This window comes from Lonchura striata, chromosome 1 (assembly GCF_046129695.1).
Source record: "Lonchura striata isolate bLonStr1 chromosome 1, bLonStr1.mat, whole genome shotgun sequence".
NCBI lineage: Eukaryota > Metazoa > Chordata > Aves > Passeriformes > Estrildidae > Lonchura > Lonchura striata.
In genome coordinates this window covers 109,857,643-109,871,638 of record NC_134603.1, presented here as the reverse complement: position 1 = coordinate 109,871,638, position 13,996 = coordinate 109,857,643, and the positions used below count along the sequence as shown (strand labels likewise).

General features: G+C 42.5%; 1 protein-coding gene across 1 annotated transcript in view; it reads right to left on the bottom strand.

Moving 5' to 3' along the window:
- AOAH (acyloxyacyl hydrolase) overlaps positions 1-13,269 on the bottom strand; it is a 72,005-nt gene extending 58,736 nt beyond the window's left edge. Inside the window, 3 exon segments of the mRNA XM_021553287.3 lie at positions 12,576-12,730; positions 13,099-13,153; positions 13,156-13,269. Of these exon segments, the coding sequence (XP_021408962.2) occupies positions 12,576-12,730; positions 13,099-13,153; positions 13,156-13,222 (277 nt within the window). The 5' untranslated portion in view covers positions 13,223-13,269.
- Positions 13,270-13,996: the final 727 nt, after the last annotated feature.

Below are 13,996 nucleotides of genomic sequence, written 5' to 3'. Positions count from 1 at the left end.
CTCATCACTTAGTGGGTGTGAACAGGGCTAGCAAAGTTTTGCTTGAGATGTGCAGCACTTTTCCCTCTGCTGTTTTGGGGATTAAGTAGATTCAATGCGATCCCCAAAGAACAGTCATTCAAAATCCAATTGATGAACATTCATTTCAAGTAAATTTTAAATTTCGGTAGGTCAGCATTGTGCTTTCTCTGCATCGGCTTCACCATTTTATGAGGAATACAGCTTTGGGGATGCCAAATCTGCCCACTGTAGCTGGACCTGGCAGCCAGAGTGATGGCCCTGCCTAGACTCAAAGCCTGTGCAAGAGAGGCAGGTATCCCAGGCAGACAGGAGCCAAAGAGCCAGAGTGCCAGTTTCCAGCAGCCTGAATAAAAATTTCCGTTTGAAATCCCTGTAACAGAATTCTGTTTCCTCTCCTGTGCAAGCAATCTCATCTCTGAGATGTGCTAGCAGGGTCTAGAAATGGAGGTGAGCTGCAGCAATCTGATGCGGCTGCAGGCTCACCTTTCTCCAAATCTCAAGAACATTAATGCTCAGGTTTTCAGACTGGCACAATTCTCCAAAGTGAGCTTCTAAATTCCTTCCAAGCACCCCTACCTATATGCTATTAAATCAAAGTGCTGTTTTTCAACATAAATAATTCCAATGCTTCTATGGCAAGTAAAAGAGAAGGTAGGGCAATTGGAACTTGCTGTAAGATCAATATTTTTGACTCTTCTATTACTTCTTCTACCCCAAATACAGTAATCCAGAAGAAATTACAGTGAATTTGTCACTGCTTTTGGAGGGATAAAAGCCCACTTCTCCATACTTATTAAATAACAGGATCATTTAAGATCCTCTGCAGAATGATTTATAAAGCACGTTAAGAACCATTACCTCCAGTCAGCCTAAAAGAATTGAAGAATAAATGGAGACAGATAAAACCAAGAAAAACCCTGAAGCAAGATATTCCTTCTTTCCTGACCCCTTCCCCAACTCCCCAAGTAGCCAGAAGCTAACTAACTAGTCCCAGGAATTAACAGCTAATTAAAAACACAACAGCTGGAAAAAAAAAAAAAAAAAAAAGTTGAATAATAAAGACCCAAACTAAAAGTAAAGGGAAGGTCCAAGTTGAAGTGTATAGCATATTCAGGTCTTGGTCTCAAAGAACAGGCCAGGGCCCTCTGGTCCAGGTTTAACCTTACTACAGCCTTATCATAAAATTGTTTGGGTTGGAAGAGCCTTTTCTAGTCCAAGCCCCCTGCAGTGAGCAGGGCTATCTTCGCCTAAATGGGTCCCATTCAGCCTGATCTCAAATGTTTGCAGGGATGGGACATCCAGCACTCCTGCACTTGTGGGGGTGGATGTTAAAGAGTGCAAGAGACTTCAGCTGTTTTAGTGCAAATCATGGCCTGCACTGGCCTCAGGGATAGAAAACAGACCCTGGCTCCTTTGCCAGGGTAGGATGGTAGTAGCCTTGCTGGACCGACTCCAGCCTTTAGCACTGAGATAGCACTGCACATCCTGAAAACGCACCATAACACATCTAAAAGTCATTACATAAAGACTACGTTATTAACACACATGAACAACCTGCAGGCAACAGGGACTACCCTTGCCCTGACCTCTATGTCTATTTATTCATGAGGATGGAGGCTCAGAAAAATTAAATTACCTAAACGATAACTTAACCACAAAACCACACAATCTTTCTGTGCTTTCCTTTCTACTCCTACCAAGGTCAGATGTTCATCTATCAATCATCTATCAATCATGCTGTCTAGACGTCAGAAAGACAAATAGCAGTCCAAGCAGAGAGTCGGGGAGAAGCTAGTCCTTTCATATTTTCCAAAGTGCACAGCTTCTTCTTGTTTTACCTCTCATTCTTTTGCCTCATGAGTTTGAGGATTCTACAAAATCACAGAATTTTTTAGGTTGGATTTGACAGTGTCACCTACTGCAGCAGAAAGAAGTGTTGCTCTTTCTGCCTGTGCTGTGTAACCCAATGCTGTTCCACCTGCAGCCAGGAGCTGTGGGAAAAAGGGATTATGGACAAACAGTTCAAAATCCAAGAAGCTGGGCTGAGGATAAAAATACCACTGATATTTTCATTTTCTCTGTTATACAACAAGACAGTTTCCACTGAAGATGTAAGTTACTCTCTCATGTTTGTCAAAGTACCGCAGAGGGAGTGAGAAAAAAAAAAAGATATTTTTGGTTCAGCTCTGCAAAATAAACAGAATTCCTAATCACAAACACAATCATGCAGGTAGCCCCACTCAAGGAGCAGTCTCACAGCAATTAAAAGAAAATTTTTCATGTTGATTAAGTCAGAGAGACACCTTTGTGTCTATTGAACCAAGCCCAAAGGCAAATCTGCTTCACGTGAGGATTAACGGAGCCAACATTGAGTCTGAGCAGTACTTAATGCAGTACCTCAGGCTATTAGATGCTATATGAATATAAATAACAATAATAACAGCCTGATTATTTGGGAAAAACCCACAGAGCTGAAATTCAGAATGTTTGCTCTCATAAACTCATCTTCCCTATTTAGAGAGGATGTTTCTGCTTGTGCTATTACACCCTCCCCACTTAGGGCACTTGCAGATCACACCTTTGTTATCCAAATGCTCCCTCCTCAAGCGCAGTTATTCCACATGAAATGCCACGCTCCATGGGACAAGCTGATAGAGAAAGTCTTGGCTGATTTTCAAAAGGATCTGCTGTTCCTTATGCACTGCAGCTGGAATCTCTGAAAGTGAATTTGGAGAGTCTCCCAGCCCTCTGGTAGGAAAGGTGCTCCCAGGGAACACATTCTACCAACACGTGCTATTGTCTGATCTGGTCTCTGTCCTCCCCATCTACCTGGGCTTTTATCAGCTGCCCTTGGCTGACCTGTCCTTATTCTTGTGAGCTGTGCCCTGGGGGACCCTTGCTTATGTGTTGGTTCCACTGATCTCAAAGCCTTTCATTTAGGCTGATGACATCAGGAGCAGTTTTTGGGCTGGAGATTCTAAAATACTCAGGAAAAAGGTTGAATCCTGCGAGGAGGGAGGAGGAATGTTCTAAAGGGACTCACTGCAGCAGAGAGAATTTAATCCACCTAGGCTCTACCTGTTGTTTTCATGGAAACATGCCTCCCCAGTAATTCAGATTTATCCTTTAGGAGAACTCATTTCTGGTGTTGGGCTATAGGTAAACTTCAAGAGGTTAGTGTCTATAAATGAAAGTTAATTCAGACTATCCTTGCTTTTACTACAAACCTGCTCTCTTTTTATCATCTTCCTCTGCATCAAGTGGCAGGAACAGAAATGTTGAACAATTATCCTAGTATTTAATGGGTCTTAATTCCACCGGCTAAAAATGGAAAATAATTATATAGCTAAAAAGGGCAGGGGGAAATCAGATGTCTTTGACTGTAAAGATCTCATTGCTTTAATTACTTACTTATCACATGTGCAAGAATATAAACTTTTAAGTACTCTGGCATCAGTGGAAAAGCACATCCAGATCTGGCCAGTCATTAGCAGCTATTGCTTCCTTTTAATTCACTAAAATTTAGATGTGATTTATTTCTCATCATGAGCTGGACACATATAAGGCAATGTAAATAGGCTTCATCATTAAATAAAGCTCAATTTTTTTTTTTAACTCTTGCACATGATTTTCCTTAGCAACAACTTTCAGTAAGTTGATTCTGCTGTCTCTCTTCAATATTAGGTTTCAATACCTTGACAGGCTGAAGGATGTTTTTCTCTGAAAGAAATTCATTGACATTATAATACCTACCAGGCATTAGAAACTAGACTCTGGTATTAAAATAAATGCCTGTCGCTTTTAGCAATGGCTTGTCCCATCTGCTATTAATTTCTGAAGAGATAAGACAAGACCATAACCATTTGGCTCAGTGCAGTAAGGTGAAAACTCACACATCAGGAGGTACTTCTTTCCATATATTTGAAGGTAGTTCATAATAAAAAAATGCCATTTCCAATAAGCTCAGGAAAAAAAAAAACCCATACCCCAATAATAAAATCAGAACTAGAGGGATTCATTGCTTAGCTGTGAAGCCCCTGGCAGTTTGAGCAGACTATTTAACTCAATCCATTTCTGCCACACAAGTTTGAAAGGCTCTATAATTAGAATTATACCTAGGGATGTCAAAAAGTATCTGGATAGTGAAAGCTGCCTCTCTAAATTTCAGATTTGTAGGTATATTTGTCTGAGTAAAACTCTGTTCAGTGGGTTTTCTGGCACCTGGTACATCTTCCTTTGCCATCCTTTGCTCATGTTTCTGGATGGTGGATTTCTTTCTCACCCCTACAGCCAAAAATTAAATGTAGTTCCCAGAATACAAGGAAGACATTAAGTCCAAAAAATGGCCTTGGACACAAAGATCTCTCTGCAAACCCTGCCGACCAGGCTGTGGCCACCCTGTGGCCATTCTGCTTGCTCCTGGTGGAGCAGGAACTGGAGACTTGCTTGGTGACGTGGCAAACCCCTGCCTCAAAAATCTGTCTGCTGCAGCAAGGCTCTGCACACATGAAGCCATTTATCACATTCCTGGTTTTATACAGAAGATGAAGGGTTTCCCAAAACACAGTCTTAGCTTTCTCCATTTATAGATGATCCTATGCTCCAAGGCATCTCTTAAAGCCTACAGGTGAGGAGACACAAGAGCCTGCCTACAAAAGAGGATATTGCTAGTCCTTGTGCTGATGCTGTTGTTCTGGCATAAAAATACCTCTTTCCAAATTAGTCTAATCCAGTTGCTGTTCAACCTGGAACAAGACATTTCTCTTTGCAATTCATGTAGGGAGATAATAAGAAATAGGGCTTTCTCCTCTGGGATGGGGACATCCACGTGAGTACTCTATGTGCAGGCAGACCATACAGGAATGTTTTCTTTTTCATATAATCATAGAATGGTTTGAGTTGAAAGGGACCTTAAAGATCATCTAGTTGAACCCCCTGGCCATGGGCAGGGACAACTGCCACTGTACCAAGTTGCTCAAAACCCCATCCAACTTGCCCTTGAACACAGCTTCCACAACTTCTCTGGGACACCTGTGCCAGCATCTCACTTACTATATATTCCTTTCCTAACAGGGCCCAATATCCATACTGCCTGTTTGCACTGCTTCTCATTACTGAGCTGATACTTTCAAAGAACAGCCCTTTATAACCTCAAGATTTCATTCCAGCTCAATGAAATATTCAGCTCAAATGACATAAAGGTATATGCAAAGTAAGGACAGTTATCTTCCCATATACAGCCAGAGGATTTGTTGCTTTGAAGGGTAATTTGGAAATGGATCTGAGTGATAGTCTTTTAACTCAGTCTTTGCTTCCTATCCTATTTGCAGAATTAATGTATTTTGCAGAGATACTGAGGTGATGGAACATAATTTTAGGTATCCATATTCAAATATGTTGGCATATACAAGACCCTTTCACCTTTAATTTGCTAAGTCTTATGAAATATCTTGGAAATATTAAATGGTACACTATTAAAAAGCCTGTCTCTGGGCATTAAATTACACATAGTGTAGTGGCTAAAGACATTTTTAAAATACTAATATCAAAATGGCAGCATTTTGAGTGCATTTGTGACAAATTCCAGCAAAACCTGGAATACCAATTATTATTGCTGTTGCTCATGCAAAAGCACTGGGCCACCTCAGGCACCCTAACTTCAGAGCTCCAGTCATTCATTTTTGTTTCATTTAGACATACAACAAGGACTCTGATACAGTTATGACAGAAAATTCACTTTCCATCTAGTGGGAGACTCTGGTATCCATACCTGGCAGCCAAATGTATCCCTAGTGTTTCCTACATTACACTTCAAAGAGCCCTATTTAACAAAATCTATAACCCCAGGCATTTCCAATAGAAATGTTTTCTGTATTAATTAATATGAAAAAAACCCCTATGTATGTATGTGTGACACTAACATATTTTTCTTTTCCAAATCAGGAAAGGCTATTGAAAATTTACTGAAACCTGAATGCTGGCAGGGGGTGTTAATGTAATTTGATAACTTTATCCTTGTTGCAAAGTCTTCCCCATTTCAGGATTCTGAATGCAAGAAACTTTTTTTCAGATATACAGTTCCTAAAATATGTAAAAATGATTGCCTTAAACACGAGCAGTAGATCTCTGTAGTAGGGTTAACACGTGAACAAGAGTGAGAGGCACATGTGCATCCAAATAGACAGTCAATAAAATTATTATTATACTCAAGGCAAACATCAGTAATGTAGAATGTACAAGACTACACATGTGTACAAATGCACATAGATATGATTGTGTATTTACACACACAGAGATATGGATGTCTTGGCATGCTGATCACATCTTTTCATTGTGATCAATAGCTGTATTTACATTTTAAGGTCATAAGTTTTCAGCAAGAGGATGATTTTGGAAAAAAAAATTACCATCAATTGCTGAAAAATTGCTGAGTTAGTTGCTTTAGTATCTCTAGTATACAATTCCCATACCTGTGTTTGTGCTAGCTAAAGCATAATCATAGGGGAAAATGTTAGGGTCAAATTTAGTATTTATTGCTGGTCATCAGGCCAAACTTTGTTGCTGATTAAATGGAGCAATGCTGGTGAAGTCGGCAGAGCTGCTATGGCTTGGAACTGACTTAGCTGTAATCAAAGTAGATTCCCAGACTTTCAGAGTAAAATACATTGTGGTGCTACACTGATATTGAGCTAGGCTTTTTTACAGAACTCACTGAGCTGTAAATTATGCGTTCTGTCATGGTGTCCCCCCCCAGACAATATGTGCACAGCCACTCTGCTTGAGCACAGTTGTTAAAAGCCTCCAACTCCATTTGGCATGTTCCATTGTGTGAAGTTATCGGGAACTCTGAACACCACCAGTCCTGCTGCCACTCCAAGGGGCATATTTCATCCCTGCACTCATGCACAGCTAGACAGAGGCAAACAGAGAGGACAATGACTACCATGCAAATCAACACAGGTAGAGGTCAGAGTTTTACTCTGCTGGTAGCTCAGAAACATCCGTTCTTTAATGCAATCAGAGCTAAAATACGTTTCGAAAATATGCTTCTTCATATGGTAGTAACAGTGTACTCCTGGCTGAATGGAGGTGGTGACCCACAAAGGTTGCTGAGAATGGCATTATATAGAGCACAAAGATGGGGAAATTTGCTTTTCTGGCTGCTGACCCACAGGATCTCTGCTTGCTAGCAGAGAAAATGGAAAGCACTGCTGTCTGGCCTTATTGAGGGCTCCCTGACTAAACGCCTCATTCTGAAAAGGGCAACCAAAGTCAATCGCCAATAGAGCAGGGCAGTCTGCTGCGGGGGAGAAAACAAATACATGCTGCTCTTTGCAAATGCTTCTTCTTGCAGTCACAGCACAGAACTCCAGAAATGCTGACCTGGAGTAAGTCCCCTTACAAAACCTCTGCCCTAACAGATGATCTAAACCATCTAGGCCATTCTGAAGGAACAGGGCAGACACAGTTTGTAAAGACCTCTGATGAGGTCTTCTACAAATTTCCCACGAACTTCTCATTCTGCTCACTTACCACTATCACAGGAAAATCCTCTTTCTAACCTGAAGGTCTCCACTAGTACCCGTTTCTGTTACTTCCTGGAGAATGGATCACGCTTTTAATGCTTTCATGGACAGATATATGTTTTCTCAAGTTTTTCTTCTCTAGACTAATTAACTCTAATTTATTCACTCTTCTTTTATAGCTTATGCTTGTTTTTCCCTGAAACCTCCTGTCACTCTGCATCATTTTGATGCACAGCCCCAAAAGGGAAGGCAGAAATTCCTCTGAGGCTTTGTCAATACTGAGAAAGGTAACAGGTTACTTCACGTCTTGCAAGCTGACTTCTGTTTGCACGTCTCGGTGTGTGCTGCATGTGCATGCCATCATTGTGCCATTACAAGCCCAGATGATCTTCCTAAGGGATGCTACCCAGCTGGTTGTTCCTTATTTGCTGTGTGTGTCATTGACTATTTCTGCTGAAGTGAGCACCTTCAACGTTCCCATATTGAAATTACCTTTTCAGATGCAAGTACTCCAAGTTGTCAAGCTTGTTTTGAATTTAATTCTGCCCTCCATTTTACTTGCAAACAATTTCAGCTTTACATGGACAGATTTAATTTAATAGTACAAATTTCATTATCCTTACTAGTGAAAATATGGAATGATAGTATGTTCAAAAGAGAAGTCCAAGAAAGATTTAGTACATGCTTTTTCTTGGGAGTGAGCTACTTGTAATTACTATCTGAAGACTATGCATCATTTTTGTTCTGCCATGTAGAAGCTTAATCACTGTCACACATCTCTCAAGCATAAGATTAGTGCTGAGGTAGTGTCAAGAGCCTTACTAAAGCCCAGCTATAACATCTGCTTCTTATTCCATGTCTACATGGCATCATCCCATTGGCAAAGAAAATTAGATTGATCTTACACTACTTTTGAAAGGTGTTTTTAAAAAGTTTTATTAGCTATTGAAGAATTTTTCTAGCATTTTATGTTTAACTGACTAATCTACCATTCCCAAAATTCACTTTCTTACTGTGTTGAAGGGAGATGAATACAGAAGTTCCCATCCATCTTTCAGAGTCTCCCCCACTTTCTGCATACTCCAGAGCAGCTTCTGCCTTTCCTGAGGTTGCTTCAGGTACCTCTGGATGAAGTCAACTTTGCTATAGAGCAGAGCAATTTGCAACAAACCTTTAAGGGCTCTGTGGTAAGTAAGGGTGGAATTGAATAAAAGCTTTAAAAATCAGTAGAAAAATGATGAAACACTTGCACCAGGGTCAACAGTTTACCAGTGTTACTGTACTGTCTCTGGGTACCTTAACATTAACTTAAGTAAAACTTTGCTTGCTTTTTGAAATGGGCAGCACTTTCCTCATTTGGAAGATGGGAAAATAAAGACCTGAGTATATGAAAGGCTCCTTCATGCCTAATGTTTGAGAGAAAAGTACACAGCAGCTCTTTCTCAGGATGACACACTGAAACAGTCAGGCTGCACTCAGCAAAAGGATTTTTAGGTCTCATCCCAAATAAATCCCTTAAGCCATGCTGCCCATCAGTAACAAACCCAGAAAAGAAAGCCAGACTCAGCATGCAGCTCCCAAACCCATGCGCAGAACAGAACCTCACTGCCTCTTTGCAGGAGGAAAACAGCTTCACAGGCTTTTGCATGTAGGAAGGCTTACAAAAGCCCTTTTACCTCTCATAAGGAAAAACCAGAAAAAAACGTATCAAATGCAAAGTGTGCAAAAGGCCCAGAGGAAGGGCCTGAGCTGATTTCACAGAATGCAAAAATGGTGGCATTTTAGCAGCCTGTGGAGACAGGAAATACTGACGGAGAAAAAAGACTGTCAGATGCTAGGAAAGTTTTTCTCGTGACAAGGCCAAAGAAAGGCCATTTATCTGGTTGTGGTTAGGTACTTCTTCAGACCAGTAATCTTAGATGTTTAGGAATTGCTCAGGTGTACTACATATGATCCTGTGGTTGAGAAGGTTATTGTTGGGTGCTTTTCCCCTCTTTGCTGTAACTCTAAAATGCAGCAGTATTAAACCTTTTTAGTTGTTTTGTTTGTATGTTAAGGCAATTATGAAAAGCCTTTCTCTAAATGAAGCAGCTACATTTTTCAGGAAAATGCAGAAAAAATGATGTGAGTCTTTCTACAGTTAGCAAAGATGATTAAAATCGCTGTCTAAACCTCACTGGAAGCACACCCTCCTCTCCTCCAGACCTGTTCCATACTGGCACATAGGTGCCTACCCAAAATACATTTCCCAGGAGCTGCTAAGGGCAGGGAAGCCCCTTGAATTACCCAAATTCTTTGCCAATACGACTGGAATATACTGGGGCAGATGGTGGTGCCTACCCAGGGAGTGCTGCAAGCAAGGGGAACAGAAGGAGGAAGCAACCAAGTTGTGTCACATTTAACAGAGGTACCAGAGCTGCACTTTGCTCTCTTGTCATATTATTTCCACATACTTCTTTAAGAAGTGTGATAAACTCACTGGAAAGGCTTAATGGGAAATATTTTCTTGGTTTTGTTACTGAAAGAGCATTCGCTTTCTGACTGACTTTGATTACTAACACAACAATCTCAATCAAGCAGGTGGTAGACAGGAGTGATCAGAAATTCAATGTGCAGCCACCTCATTTCCCTCAGAAAAGTGAGGCAGATAACTTTGAAAGATTAGATGCCTAACCACACATTCAAACTTATATGAAAAAAAAATTCTTCAAGGAAATCTCCTATGCATTTAGCAGTAGGAATCTCTAACATTAAAAATTAGATAAGATTTAAGGAAGAAATTTTTCATGGTGACAGTGAGAAGGCACTGGAAGAGGTCACCCAAAATAGCTGTGGATGCCCCATCCCCTCCACTATTTGATGCCAGGTTGGATGGGACTCTGAGCAAGGTGAGCAAGTGGAAGCTTCCCTGTCAGGGAGGTGGAACTACAGGATTTTTAAGATGTCCTCCAACCCAAACTATTCTATCATTCTCTCTGATTCTATGAAATCATCTTGGCCTATCATCTATAACGCCAAGAAGACACAGAAGTATTCATGTCTCTTTGTCATTATCTTCCTAGATGGCAAATGACGCCAACTAAGTATCTGGGGTTGAGCTGATGGAAGGAAATCACAAGCTGATCCTTCTTTACTATCTGCTCCTAGGAGAGCTGGTCACTGAATCAGATGCAAGAGTTACCCGTGCTCCAAGTCATGGCTAGTGCAACAATCAATTCCTCTGTGCTTTCCCTTTCTGCTTGAGAAAAGGAAGGGGCACAGTATTTTCAAAAGCTAGTTATATGGGCAGCTAATGAGGGAAAGCCCAGAGGCAGACATCTGGGCTAGGAGCCACCAGCCCTCCCCGACAGGCTGGTTCATGCCCTTTTAGCACTAGCCACACTTCATTTTTATCTTGTGGTTTACAGAGGTAGGCACAGTCTGTTTGGATCCTGACTTGAGTTCACAAGGATGTTTTTAGCTGAAGGGACACTTCAGAAAGATAAACTGGTGTGGGAGGCAGAACGAAGAGCATGCTGAGTGGTTCCAGCAATGGGGCTAGCACTACTCTCCTCCCTTTAGAAGGGGAAAAGAGGACAAGTTATCTATCTTGCACAAGGCAAGTTCAATGCAATATGTGGAATTTAGAACTTTTCTGAGTCAACAGGATAGAAAGACAATACTCACAATCTTGGTATTGAAAAAATACCAGTGTAAAAATCCCACAGATGAGCATTGTCACTGCCTTTCCTGTGCCATCAAAACTGTAGCTACCTTAAGATCTCACCACTAAACAACACCACTTCCCCCTAGTTCTGGCAGCTGCTCTGTCACCACTTGCATGGCTCCCAGTCCAAACAAGGACAGCCCCTCACAGCCATTTCTGCCTTTCACCTCTTTTTCTCATGTTCTGGCTGGTAGCTGAACCCCCTCACCACCCTGACTCTGCTCTCCTTTTGGTTCACCCTGCCCCACCAAAACTGTCAGGGGTACTGTGGGTAGCTCAGAAGGGAGGCAAAAACATGCTTTTATCAAGTTTCAGATTATTATTTGTAACTGTATTCCCCAAGCCACAGTGGAAAGAATTATTTCCTTCTGAAGGATGAAGGGCTGTGACAGGGTTTATGTTTCCAGCACAAAGGTACCTTGGGAAGCTAAAAGAATTTTAGAAATTTTTAGGATGAAAAAAGCCTGTAAGATCAACAAGTCCTGCTGATCACAAAGTAAAGCATTTGATTGTAATGCATAAGACATATCCATTTGCACACATAAAAAATATAAGCTACCACATCTCCATAAGTATATGATGTGCCATGCCAAGGGCATTTCTGGTGCAGTTTACATTGATTCCAGTCTTACCAGTCTTGCTCTGGGGATCACTTAGCCACCTGAGACTGTAGAATACCTACTCCCAGATATCAGTACTGTGGGGATCACCACAGTCACTGAAGTCATGTGAAAAGGGGGTTGCCATCTTGCCCCAGTTCAGTACAGGTCATGCAGACACGTGTGCACACCAAAAGGAAAGAAAATGTGAGGAAGCAGCCTTTGCAATCCAGCTATCCAGAGAGGACTATTCAGACCACAAAGATCTCTGGCCCAAGTATGGACCAACCACTCCTAAGAATAGTTTTCCAGGAACTGAAATCAATAAGGAGACCCTGGGAAAGTCTGAAGGGAACTGTGCCTTCCTGCCAGTTAAGCAAAATGCACTGTGAACCCTAAGAAACACTAGGACTTTATAACATCCTATTTCCAGATCCCAGACCTGCAGACATTAAAGCCAACCTTTCAGATGCCATTTCCCACAGAGCGAAAACATGAACTTTGGGAAGCAGCCAGTCAAAAACAAAATCATAAAATAATTCCAGATCCCATGACGGCCTTGCAAAATCTTCAGTGACTGATTCAGCAAAGACTACAAGTATTTTGCGGTACAGCTGTTGAAATAGATAAAGGAGCGATTTATGATGTGAATAGCAGCTCTCAGCTCACCAGTGAAGTAAGGAATGAACTAGACCAGCAGGCAAACAAAACCTGGATACGTACCAACACAGGTGTGTCCTTTGTACAGCCCAAAGGGGAGCGAAGGGGCTCGTGGGTCTTTTCCACGGGGTAGAGGTGAGGAAGAGGCAGTCTTCAGCAGCAGCAAGAGCCAGAGGATGAAGAATAAATTAAGGAATGTTTGCCTAGACTCCTTCATCCTAAGTAAAAAAGGAAGAAATCAGGTGGGAAGGATGCAAGTGGATCTGTATTCCCCTTACTCTCAGGGAGTATCCTGCATTGGTGCAGCTTGAGGAGAAGGAGACTGGTGTGCCTATGCAGCTGTAAGTAACACAGGGATGGATTCCCAGGTGGGGACAGAGACATCCGCCCTCTCAGGGGGTGTGTGAAGGATCCCACACTGGCACATTGCAGGTGCTCTCCCGAGCCTCAGCCCCTCTCCAGCCCTGCCACCCATCAAGCCCAGCAGGTCGCACTGGCCTGGGCGCACTGTCAGGATGCCCCTGTGGCCCAGGCTGCTCTCCACACCCCCACACGACCCCGCTGCCCCATGTGCAGCTATTCCAACCTGCTGGCCTGGGAGGACCAAGAGGGTTGGATGGGCAGCTCTGGCTCAGCGCTCCGTGTCTCCTGCAGCAGCCGCGGATGACGAACGACCTTGAACCACAGGAGTTGCCAGAGCCGCTCAGCATTAATAACACAAGACACTCCCCTGAACAACTAGTGTTGCAAAAAGGGAAAAAGCAAAAAAACAACTCTACAAACCCTTCCCCCTGTGCCGTCACTGCTCTGCCCTCCTCCACAGAAATGAAAGAAAAGATCTCTCTGGCTGCCTCTGTAAAATTTCTGACCAGGGTTTCCGTTCCAGAGGACTGAGTGTGAAAAATGAAAGAAGCTGCTCCAGACTGAGCCGCGGGGCTGGGAGGGACGGGGCTGCCGTGCTGGGGTTTTGCCAGGGCTTTAGTTCTGCTGGGACTGAGGGATAGGGATGGGAGACAGCTGCCAGAGTGAGGATAGCTATGGGAGCTGAACCCCTGCTCCCATCAGCTTTGAGCACATTCGCTTGCAGCCCCCAGCTGCCTGAGAGCCTTGAGAAATCCTGTGCTTGTGCTGTTCCTGCTTTGGCAGTCACAACAACTAAAGGTTTCCCTTTTTAATCCCTCAGACAAAGCATAAACCAGTTCTTCCCCAGCCTGAAGCAAAAGCAAAGTAAAACATGTTTAAATTATGTGAATTCAGAGGTGGAACAAGTCCAAACAGCTATATTCTAGACTCTGTGGATACAAGGATGGCTTTAAGGAGGCAGTTCAGGAATGAAACACTGGAGGGACAATGCTGCGTCCTTGCTCTGCCTCTGCCTTTTTGTATAAACCTGGGCAAGTCTCTTCCCCTCACAGTGGGCAATGGGTACTTGTCTTTCCTTTCAACTTTTTGTCTGTCTCTTTCAAAAGTGGGCAGGCCAATGA